This window comes from Pyrgilauda ruficollis, unplaced genomic scaffold (genome assembly GCF_017590135.1).
Source record: "Pyrgilauda ruficollis isolate IOZ18807 unplaced genomic scaffold, ASM1759013v1 scaffold100, whole genome shotgun sequence".
In the NCBI taxonomy this organism is placed as follows: domain Eukaryota; kingdom Metazoa; phylum Chordata; class Aves; order Passeriformes; family Passeridae; genus Pyrgilauda; species Pyrgilauda ruficollis.
In genome coordinates, this window is record NW_024508102.1 from 219,900 (window position 1) to 232,355 (window position 12,456).

The window sequence follows — 12,456 nt, forward strand, 5'->3', positions numbered from 1 at the left end:
TCCATTTCCCCTGTCTGTGTACCAGGGCAGGAGCATCACCCATGGGTTTGGCGTGATATCATCCCTGCCTTAATCACAGAACTGTTAAAGTTGGAAAAGACCTTTGAGATCATTAAAGTCCAACCACCAACCCAGCCCCACCACTGTGATCATCACTAAACCAGGTCCTCAAGTGCCACATTCACATTTCGAACACTTTCAGGGATGGTGACACCAACACTTCCTAGACTTCAGGAATTAACAGGAGTGAGACCATGAAAGAACAGACACAAATGGCTTTAAACAAAGACTGGTGTATTTGCACTAGACTGGTTGATACAGAGGATGCCTGAGGGATGAGTTGTCAGTCTCAGCAGCAAATACAAATATATTTTAATTAGATAAAACTCACAAAGGATAAACACTTATTTTGCGGCGTTACTGTGCGAAACCTGAAGTGTAATGCACAGGCAACCCCACCCCTCTCTTCCCAACCCTTTTTCCTTCGTGTATTTAAAAACAAGGAGACATGAGCCAGTTTAAAAACCAGAACCTGCAAGGCGCCCAGTGATAACCAAGTGCAAACAAAGCAAAGGGAGTTCACCAAAGGAGGTTCACTTTGTAGTGAATCTATGTTCCAAGATCTGAGAAAGGCATATGTCTATCTCTTCATCCTCCCCTTCACAGAAACTGTTACGACTGCTAGTTTTGATGTCAGAGGGGGAAAATAGTAATGCAGAGCAAGCATGTAGAAGAGATTAATTCCAAAATCCCTTCTAAGCATGACAAGAAACTGTCCACAACTGAGACAAAGGGAAAGGATTTTTTCTTTCACTTTGGTGCAAGTTTATTTATTTTGTACACTATCCATCCATACACCTGTGATACAAATCTATGAACCTGCCACAAAGCATTAAAGCACAACATACCTATTATTTTGTAGACATTTGCATTTTTAATCACCATCCAGCCCTTGTGGATCAGCAGTAACTCATCTTGTAGTTCTGTAAAAATGCAGATGTCTGGTAACCGTACGTACACGAGGGAGGGGAGAAGAAAGATGTTCACTTTTAGGGAACATGGCTCAAATCTTCAGATTAAAAAAAAGTTACGTCCCCAGAAGAGCTGGGTCAGTAGGGAACTCTGTAAAGGATCCTGTAAACTCATTTTCTATAGCAAAATCTAAGCCTGCAGACATCTGCTTTGTGGAGGTTGGGAATAAGGATACACGAGGACTCACTGTCTTGCACTTCCTGTGTCTTGCAGCGCCATGAGCTCTTGGCAGGTTTGACAAACTTACTGGATACCTGGAGTGCTGGATACAGGTGAAGGGAACGCTCTGCACCCTCTCCTGGGCTCATAATAGGGCTTTTCCAGCTAGGAAGTTTTCCAGCCAGTGACTGAAAACAGCTATACTTCTGAGCCACGAATGGCTGAATTTAAATGACCTATTAAATGCAGCTACAACAGGAAGTTTATGTGGCAGGAAACACAAAACACAAAGACAACTATTTGTTCCACGGTTCCCTCTCAGGCTAGAAAACCTGTTAACTTTGAAAGCCCTAAAAAATGCTGCTGTGGTTTAAAAACCATCTACTTGGCATAGGACCATATTTGTTTTTTTGCACATGACTGTTTCATACACCTCCTTGTTTCTGCATTAAGCATTCTGCATTTCTTTGCCGATCTTGTAGCTGAGGATTTTGTTCCAGTCAATCTTGGTGCGGGTGACGGGCAGCTGCCGGCGTAAGGCTTTGAAAGTGGTGTCTGACATAGTCTGGTAGTTTTCACTGATTGCTGTCTGCAAGGGCAAGCAGATTTGGTTAGGGCACGCATAAAACACTATGAGACAGCTCAGCTTAGCGTTAAAGCCACAAACTCCTTTCTGTAAGGTGTAAGGCACACTATTAACTAATTTAACAATACAGTCATCAGCGTGTGTGCAAGTCAAAGGTTTTCTATTCACCTGCCCTGTCATGTAGCAGCATCTCCTTAGGTCTTTCACTGACTTATCTCTTTCCAGTCTCCTTGCACAGAGGCTGGGACAATGCACAAGCTGTTGCACAAATTCCCTCCTCAGAATTTTTAACTGTCACAGAGGAAAATACATTGACTCACCCACTCCCCTCCCATGCTCCTTCCAGGTATCATTTGTAACCCTTTAAAAAAACCATACAGTAAAGCTGATAGTTAATTACAACACAGCTTTGTAACTGTAACTGTACAGCTTTATAACTGTATTTTTTAAACAAATACTACTACCCTTTTCTAAGTAATTCTTACAGGCAATACCAGATTCAGCCAGGAACAGAACCAGAGGTCAGTTTTCCATGTTTCCATTAACTGCAAATGGAGACTGATATGATTCTATGCTTTATTTAACTACTACTGATCTTACCTGGTACTCATTTTCTGCATTTTCTATGATCTTAATAAACTCCTTAGCAGTTTGGACATCACTCTGCAAAGAAAAATAATTGCATGTTTAAGAGCAACTTACATAAGCTACACAATAGATTTCTTCTCAAATGATAGGCTGAGTATAGATAAAGTAGGTAACATCATCAGCTTATGCCTTGTGGTTATAGCTGGATTCCTTTCCCTTACTACATACTGGGTAGAGCTTGTGCTCCAAACTGGAACAGAGCTGCACCCTAGTGAGCAAAAAGGAAGTGGACCTTCATGGTAAAATGATTCACTTTGCAGCTGCTGCTCCCTCTACCATACTAGAGGATTTCTTGATTTCCCTTAGCACATGTCTCTGTTTCTTCCCCTTGCACAGAGATAGAAAAGCATATTCTGTCCTTTTTCACCCTAACTTCCAAGAGAAGCTTCCCAATACAGACTTTGTAATAGGACTGAATTTTAAGCAGTTGGGAATCTGGGATTCCTACGTGACTCTAAACGCCACATTTACTGTTCACCCTAAAATTACTTTAAAGTCAAGAGAATGTCAGAGCAGTGCATGCTTCATGAGCTGTTAAAGGAATGAAAACAGTTGCTTATCATAAAGATCTTTTAGCATACTTACTGACACTTGTACAGAGTCCTGAATGTCTTTGTGACTAACCAGCTGGACGTTGCCATCTTCATAGTAATGCACCTGGACAAAAAGACAGAATGCAGGTTTTATTATGACTACTCCCTCCAGAATTCCTGAGCCCCCAAATGCTACTAAAATGGCACTACAGACCATAGTGGCAGTCTTCTCTGCTTACACGGAGACTAAAAGCAGGATGGATTTTCTAAAAGGTTTCGTTCTTTGTCAAGACTGTTCAAGATTCTGTTAATCAGTAAATGCCCAGAGCTGACATAAGAGCAATTATAAAAGACTCAAGGCAGAGGTTTTAGCCCTATAAAGTGAAGCAAAGTGGAGGCCTATAGGGTAATGCTACATAATAAACCACAGGCCAGATCTGAGACTACTCCTGGAATACTAGATTTAAGAATTACTTTGTTGAATTGTTTAGTTTAGTAACATCCTGACTTGAGAAGGACATCTCTGCGGCATTTCAGGATCTTACTCTGAACCAAATGCATTTGTGTAAGAGAAGCACAATGCAGCTTCTCCTGTTACTGCAGGGAAAATAACTCACCTGGATTTTGAGCACTGCAGCCACCTGAGCTGTTGGTGGTGTGATGGTAAACTTCCATTCTGATCTCCAACGCCCGTTCCTAAAAGCAATCAAAGCATGAAAAACTATTTCCAAGAAGCTCTAACAGCAAAAAGAAGGAAATTAACAACCAAGTTATTTCTGATGTTGTCTTATCACCAACACCACATGGGATTTAGTGATTTAGATGGCATGGAGTTAAATTTCTGCAGCCCAGCTGAATATAATGCAGTTTCAGTACAAAGAAGCTCCAAGATGTAAAGGAGCATCTATCCAGCTCTGCTAATGCCTTTTCCTCCACAGAGGTCACAGGAACAGTATGGTAAGTGCAAGGAAAACAGACTACAGAAGGAAAAGAACTTCTTGGGAAGCTCAAAACTCCCTGTCCTTCAGACCGTGTCAGAGCTAGAGGATGGGTTAGTTTGAGGAACCAGGCAAAGAAAAAAAACACACTGTGTTGAAATAGTCTTACCAGAAATTTTTGGGCTGAAACTGGTGGCTCTCAATACAGGCAATAATTGTCTGCTGTCCATCTATAGATTTACCATAAACCTGTATTTAGAAAAAGAGTTAAAAAGGCCCAAGAGCTAAGGAAAGCCATTCTTAATCTCTGTTCTTGGCAGCAGGGTGCAGGCTGCTGTGGTGGTACCTCACTGGGAACATGCACCACAAGTTACATTGTCCAACACCTCCCCTGGCAGGCATCTTATTATGGGTAGGTGTGAAGGTGCTTGGCAGTCATGCCTATAAAAAGGGTCTAATTCATCTTTAGCTCTGCGTGCATACCAAGATAGCTGCACCCTCTTTGGAAATGTCATTCCAAAGTTAACCAAAATGCTAGAGAGAATGGAGAATTCCAACAGCTCTGCCCAGCAGAGTCTGCTCTGGGACTGCCTGACTCAGAGGCATACACTTTCGGGGAAACAAGACGGATACTCAACAGTGCAGAAGCCATTGGGGTAATGATCTTTGACGTAGGCTCTCAGTGCGCTGTCACAGGCATCTCTCCATTGTTTTAAAGCAGACTCTGTGTCCTCGGCCTGGGGATCACTTGCTTCTTTCCTTAAGTGATCAAACTTAAAAGAAAGCTTGTTTCTTGGGTCTAAAAATCTGCCATTGCCCAGATCACCATGTTCTGTGATTAAGACCTGGAATAGAAGTTGAAATGATGATACATTTAGGCTGATATAGATGGGTTATTTTGCATTTCCCCCTACTTGCAGATCAGTGTTACAACAGGTTCTTTCATTGAGCTATAAGGTCACATAAAGAAAAGCAAAAATTTTCGGTAATAATTTAAATTAGTAGTTGTTGTGAGGCTGAAGGTAACTCTGTGCTCTCCACAGTAATACTGCACTTAGACTTCTGTCCCAGAAAGGGCTGAACTATAATAATGCATATATTTGGCTTAAAACTGGGTATCCTTACAATAGAAGCAGGTTGCTTTGCATTTAAATTGATTTTAGCTGTTTTCCTTGTTTCTAAAGGAAACAGAGACTTTTACTCTGAAATCTACCATTTATTGCCATGCTCCATGTTTTGCAATAGCTCTACTTCTGGGCAAGAAGGGTACACAGATGTGACTACTTCTAAAATACACCAACTAAAGCAGACAGTAAAGCAGCATTGCACATTCCCTTCTTTTTTCTTTTTCACCAATATTGACTTTATTGGGGTGGGTTTTTTGGTTGTTTTTTTGCAGGTCGTACTGTAACTTTCTCATCAAAGCTATTTGTATGAACAGCCCTCTTGATATATGCCTCCCATACTCCCATAAACATATCTGGGACACTAGAAAAGCTGGGTCAGAGCTCGGCTCAGAGAACAGAGCAGATGGTCAGGCAGCTTTCTGGCTTCTCTACCACTTGCTGTTTGTTCTAAAAAAAAAGAAAGAATTAAAAAAAAACCCTGAAACAACTTGTTTTGCTGGCACAGACTGGATAGTATTAGGTATAATCACTACACCAAATCAATGATTTGGTATAAACAAAGATAAGTTTGTTTTTTAGGGTGGCTAGGAATGAATTAAAATTGCAGAAAATAAACCAAACAAACTATTAAGAATCTATTACCAATTGTCAGTAGGAACTGTAAGCAAGTAGCAACATAAGGATTTGTAAGTCAGCTTTAAATAGACAGTAATCTTTAATCACTCATACTCAAGTAAAATTCCAGAGACTTCAGCACAGAGCTTTAAGGAACAATGAATTGGATTTACTAAGTAGTACGACACAGAACTTAGAGAACATCTTGGTTATGCTTTGTTCCTATCAAGGAAAGTTTGTCACAGTGATATGTGGGGGAAGGAGGAGGGCTGGTACCTTGTGAGCAGAATGGGTGAGTCAGCTGATGGTGACGTTGACTTGTGAGCCAACATCCTGATGAAAGAACATTTTTATTGCTTTTTCACAGTGCAGTAATACAACCCCAAGTGTACAAAGTTTCCTCTCACCTGATCCTCGTACCCTTCTATCTTCACCGGAGTGAACTGATCCATGTTGTACTGTGCAAATGCACTGCAGAGGACCAGAGGAACATGAACTTTAGCTGCACGTGCACATTTATCCTGACTCAAGTAAGCTGTGTGATTATATTACAGCAAACATCAACTTAATTGGGCGAACAGTACACACAAGCACTGTTAAAAGATTTTCCAGTACCTTTTATTGTAGATAGCTACAAAACCCCAGGTCTAAAACCAGGTTTGTTTAGCGATGGCCAGGAAAACACAGAGTTCAAAAGTAGAACAGCAGATAGCCTGGGGAAATGTGAGCAAGCCAGGGCAAAACAGGAACACCCCAGATACAATTTAAACAGCAGCAAGGTAAACAAATGAATAGACGAATATTTACAACAATTTTCTTATGTAAAGACTTGCTGACTGACACGTCACCCAGCTTGAAATAGATCTTAGCATCAAAAAGCCTGTATGTGTAATCTTTAAGCACCTTCTAATAAAGCTGTGGAAGTAAACAACAAATTTTGAAAAGTTTTTATTGAGGGCAGTTCTTTTTCTAAACTTAGGCTACAGATTAATCAGTATTTCAGTTACTCACTTTATAAATCAGATGATTCAACATGTTCAGACATTTCTGCTGCTGCAGAGTGAAACTTTTTGGCAGAATGCCTTCCTGTCAGTTTTATACAGCACAAATTCCAATTCAGGGCTTTTAAAAAGAATCATCCACACCTTTCATTATGTATTTTGTTAGGTGGGCTAAGGAATTACATAAGATTGCTCTGAATACAGCAAATGGTTCTCTTTGTCACAGAATGATGGGTATAAGAAAACAGAAGGATCTCTGATGGTAATTTATGTGTTTGAAATCTCAGTACTTACTGTGCTGCTCCTTCCCTGAGAAGATTGTCATTGTTGAGCAATAACCGGACATCTGGAGAAGAAAGGGTCCAAGCGTGTTACTGGATTTTTTAATGCACTTTATTTTCAAACTGTACAAATGCAAACATTAAAAGATGAAATAATTTCATCAGGCAGAAGTAGTAAGGAAGGACTGCATGCTTTCCCTAGCCACTTAACCTTCAAAGCAGTATGGTGTGACACAGCCTTAGATTCTTATAATAGATGAAATGTTTAGAAAACACCACAGATAATTTTTTCCTTAATTGCTTACCATTGAATACTTCATTGAACTCTCCAGGGGGTGCATGAGTGATGAATTTTGCAGCTATACGCACCTACAATTAAGCAGAAAAGTAATTAAAGACAAAAGTAACTTACTGAGTTCACACATATTGAAGCAATTCGCCAACAAAGCCAAGTCTGAAGTGCCAGAAGGTGGCAGATTTAGGGAGAAATCTAGGCATGCATTGTCAAGGTAGAAATAGTCTTGTAAGAGTGTTCAAAGCAAGGCTGGACAGGGCTTGCAGCAACCTGGTCTAGTGGGAAATCTGGATGATCTTCAAGGTCCCTTTCAACCCAAACCATTCGGGGTTTCTATGAAGGCACATGGAACTGTGATGATGAAGGCATCAATAACTGAAACAGCCAACTTTCAGTGTCCAGAAACTCTGAATCTGGAAAAGAAAAACCCTGTCTCTTCTAGAAGTGTAGTAAAATTGCAATGTGTTCCAAAATCCAATATACACATCTTGCACTGTTAGAATTTAGGTGGTCCAAATATCGATTCTGTTGGAATTGGTAAGAGTTTATGGTTTTCATTATAAAATCTTTTATGGCTTTTACAGGACCAAAGGGAATAGAAAGATCTTGGAAGAAATGAAAAAGGAAATGCCACAAAATTAAACCTCTCCCTCAGAATAATAAAAACGTCCCATTTCCTCTGACAGCTAACATTTCCAGCTAACAAAGCTGACCAAAGAGCCTCTCTGGTCTAACAAGACATTTATTGAAAGTGACTGCAGAATTGCTCATTACAACTCTGATTACTTTCTACTTTTCATTTTGAGCAGCAAAACAAAGAATTGTGTGTATATATATATAACTGCTTCACATGAGTTATCACCAGAGCTGGAAATAACTCACTTCTCTCAACTGTCTTCCCTGTTTGAATGTGAAATTGTTTGTATTGTTTGTCACATAATTATTTAAAGCAAGCCATGAAAAGAAATAAACACTTTTCCAAACAAAAGGTAATTGTCTTATTCCAACAGGATCAAGTAACAACTCTGCCTTAACTGGATTGAGCTTCAGATAAAAATAGACTGCCTTCCAAATTAGAAATGATTTCAAAAAATAGATACAAATTATTTGTGCCTGAAGAAATTGAGCAATACAAAAAACACATTAAAAAGACAGTATCTTGTGTAATTGATACGATGCAGGACATAAAACCATTTTATCTTAATTTTCTGGTTTTAGGTTGGTAAGTGTACAGTAATTCTAAAAATGGAGCTCTTAAACTGAAAACTTTCACTATTTAAAGAGCTGTAATTAGCACAGATTGCTGCCACAATATTGTCGAATTTCACTGTCAGAAATTTGGATGGTGATGAAGAGAGCCTGGCAGTGGTTTAGAGACCCTGCAGCTCTGTATCCTCAGTGGACTTTGCTCAGAGTCTGCCCCAAAGAGCTGGAAGATTTCTGAAGGGACGCCATGTGATTTTCTGAGCAAATGCAACTGTCAGCACAGCACAGAATATCAGTGTGCTAAAGCTCTCCCAAGTATCTACCACTAATGCCAGGATGCCCTGCAAATTAACTCCCCAGATGAACAGATTCTCTTTTATAAGGTGCTTCAACATATGGCAAAAAAGGCCCCTAAAAAGCCATAAAATTTAATGCCTTAAAAATTTATGCAATGATGATGTGGCTGCAGAACATGAAACCCGTGCAAAAGGGGACACTGTTTTAGTAGGCTGAAGTTTAGATCAATGGATTCTCATAAGGAAATCCTTATGGGAAAAACAAACAAACAGAAAAAAACCCCAAGTGTTTAGTGAGAGATTTTTACAGTCTTCCACAAATTCTCTCACTTGGAAGGATGAAAAAAATTAAATCAGCACAAAAAGGCCTCTGCACTTCAATCAAACGTTATTACAAAGCCAGTTCTGAACCAAGCAAAGGCTGCAAGTGGAAAGTGTTCACTTGGATAATTATCCCTTGCCCTGCCTCTCACAGATCAATAAAATACAAAACATTTCAGTCAAACTACTGAAGTCAGGGGTGCAGGAAGCAGGCTGGGGAGTGATTAGTTTGAAATGTCAAGCACTTGAATGGTTGCTGGTTTTCGGAGCTGGTTGACTGGAGGGTGGTGTCAGGATGCTCCTCTGCAGAAACACCAAAATAGGACTTTCTGCAACCTGCCCCATTTCCTGGCCCCGGGGCCATTTCAGGTGTCACTTCAGCTCTGCAGCATCAACTTCCTGCTTCTAAAATGGGGAAAGTGTCTGAGGGGAAGGGAAGCTGCTCAGCCGTTAGCTCAAAGTGGCAGAACAGCAGCAGGGTGAGCGTGAGCAAAAGAGGGGAGATTTCGGAGGAATTGATAAGAAAATCCCAGAATCACAGACTGGTTGGGTTGGAAGGGACCTCAAATCCCACCCAGTGCCCCCCTGCCATGGCAGGGACACCTTCCCTGTCCCAGGTGCTCCCAGCCCTGCCCAGCCTGGCCTTGGCACTGCCAGGGATCCAGGGGCACCCACAGCTGCTCTGGGCACCTGTGCCAGGGCCTCACCCTCTCAGGAACAATTCCCAATTCCCAATTCCCCATCCCTCTGGCAGTGGGAAGCTGTTCCCCCCAGTCCTGTCCCTCCAGGCCCTGTCCCAAGTCCCTCCCCAGCTCTCCTGGAGCCCCTTCAGGGGCTGGAAGGGGATCCAAAGTCTCCCTGAGCCTTCTCCTCTCCAGACTGGACACCCCCAGCTCTCCCAGCCTGGCTGAGAAATTAATCTCTTACCTGAAATATGCCCACAGAGAATAAAGGAGTGAAGCTTGGAGGATGGAAGGAATTAATATCGCTGCTCAACTGACGTTTTTGGGTTTTTGCTTTAAAGTACCGGTAAACTCAAAAAATTAACATATATCAAGTTCTAGACTCATCTGAACAGTCACACTACAGTAAATCTTTGCTGCATGTTTCTCTTTCAGATCCTCCTTTAAGGTTATCCTTCTCTGCCTCTGTGGGGCATGGAGTTGGCTGAAATTGAGTGTTCTAAAGGCCACGTCATTCTGCTCTGGAATACTTACTTCAAACAACATCACCTAAAATATGACTAACAGATGAACTGCACCTCTAAAGCCCTGCTTGTTTCACAAACGATGTCACTGAAATGAAGCTGAAAATGCAGTTTGAGGGAAAAATGAAAGCAACTGCTGGACTTGTAGGATTCTTGAAAATCCATGAGCCTGACAACTGCTGCAGAACGTTAAGAAACAAAGCAAGCACTAAGTGTAACACTTCTATGATGTAAGGAAGAGTAACAGTGCATTTTTAAACTACTGTGTGCAGACAACAGTGTATGACCTAGCAGAGAACTTGCAGTACGTAACTCTTCCACATTCCTACACAAGAAGAACAAACTGCTCATTTCCCCCTTTCCCAAAATAATTATGGCTCTATTTGCTCTGACTTAGTCCTTTCCATCCAGTAGAATTCTCAGGTCCTACATCAAAGTCCCTGTCAGCAGCTGGGGTGAGCAGAAAATGCAACAACGCACTCAGAGGGTGTTCAGGAGGTGAAGAGGTTGCAAAGTACCTTACAGACACCCTGGTTACTTTGCTGATTTGGGAAAAGCAGCGCAGGAAATACATTCTCACAAAATCATTTTGGTTGGGAAAGACCTTCAGGATCACCAAGCGACCCACCTGTGACTGACTGCCACCTTGTCAAAAAGACCAGAGCCCTAGGAGCCACCTCCGGTCCTTCCCTGACCAGGGATGGGAACTCCACCACCTCAAAGTTCTAGACTCATCTGAACAGTCACACTACAGTAAATCTTTGCTGCATGTTTCTCTTTCAGATCCTCCTTTAAGGTTATCCTTCTCTGCCTCTGTGGGGCATGGAGTTGGCTGAAATTGAGTGTTCTAAAGGCCACGTCATTCTGCTCTGGAATACTTACTTCAAACAACATCACCTAAAATACTGACTAACAGATGAACTGCACCTCTAAAGCCCTGCTTGTTTCACAAACGATGTCACTGAAATGAAGCTGAAAATGCAGTTTGAGGGAAAAATGAAAGCAACTGCTGGACTTGTAGGATTCTTGAAAATCCATGAGCCTGACAACTGCTGCAGAACGTTAAGAAACAAAGCAAGCACTAAGTGTAACACTTCTATGATGTAAGGAAGAGTAACAGTGCATTTTTAAACTACTGTGTGCAGACAACAGTGTATGACCTAGCAGAGAACTTGCAGTACGTAACTCTTCCACATTCCTACACAAGAAGAACAAACTGCTCATTTCCCCCTTTCCCAAAATAATTATGGCTCTATTTGCTCTGACTTAGTCCTTTCCATCCAGTAGAATTCTCAGGTCCTACATCAAAGTCCCTGTCAGCAGCTGGGGTGAGCAGAAAATGCAACAACGCACTCAGAGGGTGTTCAGGAGGTGAAGAGTACCTTACAGACACCCTGGTTACTTTGCTGATTTGGGAAAAGCAGCGCAGGAAATACATTCTCACAAAATCATTTTGGTTGGGAAAGACCTTCAGGATCACCAAGAGACCCACCTGTGACTGACTGCCACCTTGTCAACAAGACCAGAGCCCTAGGAGCCACCTCCGGTCCTTCCCTGACCAGGGATGGGAACTCCACCACCTCCCTGGGCAGCCCCTTCAATGTCTAATCGCCCTTTCTGTTCAGATGCTCCTCCCGATGTCCAACCTAAACCTGCCCTGGTTTAGGCTGAGACTGCCCATTTTCATGCACAGCAACCGGCCAAGACGCACCAGCTGCACCGAGGCAATGAGGGAATCGGAAGGCAATGAGGGAATCGGAAGGCAATGAGGGAATCGGAAGGCAAAGCGCTGCGCTGGTAAGGAACAGCTGATCCTTCAGCCGGGCGGCGGCGGCCCGGTGGTCTCGGGAGCCCGCCCGCCTCGAAGCGCTCGCAGGCCGGCACACCGGCACCAAGCGAGCTTGCCCGCCACTCCCCACCCAGTGCCTTCCCGGGGGCAGCGGCGCAGGCCCACAGCGGAGGGGCGGCCACCCCCTTCCTTTACCTTCTCCTCATCCGACACCCGCTCCTCCAGGTCCGCCATCTTGGCAGCTGTGTGCCCGGCCCCGCGCAGGGCATGCCGGGAGCGCCGGGCGGCGCACAGAACGCGCTGCTGGCGCCATCTTAGCTGCGGGCAGACGCCGCGTGGCCGCCATGGTAGAAACGGGTGCGTTCCCGCGGTATCGGCTGACAGAACCGCCGCCTCCCGGTCATTGTGTGGGATACGTTCGG

At 42.8% G+C, this 12,456-nt stretch overlaps 1 protein-coding gene across 1 annotated transcript; it reads right to left on the bottom strand.

Moving 5' to 3' along the window:
- Positions 1-273: 273 nt before the first annotated feature.
- Positions 274-12,374, bottom strand: CAPZA1 (capping actin protein of muscle Z-line subunit alpha 1). Its single transcript, XM_041466657.1, has 10 exons — positions 12,230-12,374; positions 7,226-7,289; positions 6,934-6,985; positions 6,046-6,109; positions 4,535-4,741; positions 4,066-4,145; positions 3,576-3,654; positions 3,011-3,082; positions 2,378-2,440; positions 274-1,780 (listed from the first exon to the last, which is right to left on the bottom strand). Exons 1-10 carry the CDS (start codon positions 12,266-12,268, stop codon positions 1,640-1,642), a joined length of 861 nt encoding a protein of 286 aa, XP_041322591.1. The 5' UTR covers positions 12,269-12,374; the 3' UTR covers positions 274-1,639.
- Between the last annotated feature and the right edge of the window lie 82 nt (positions 12,375-12,456).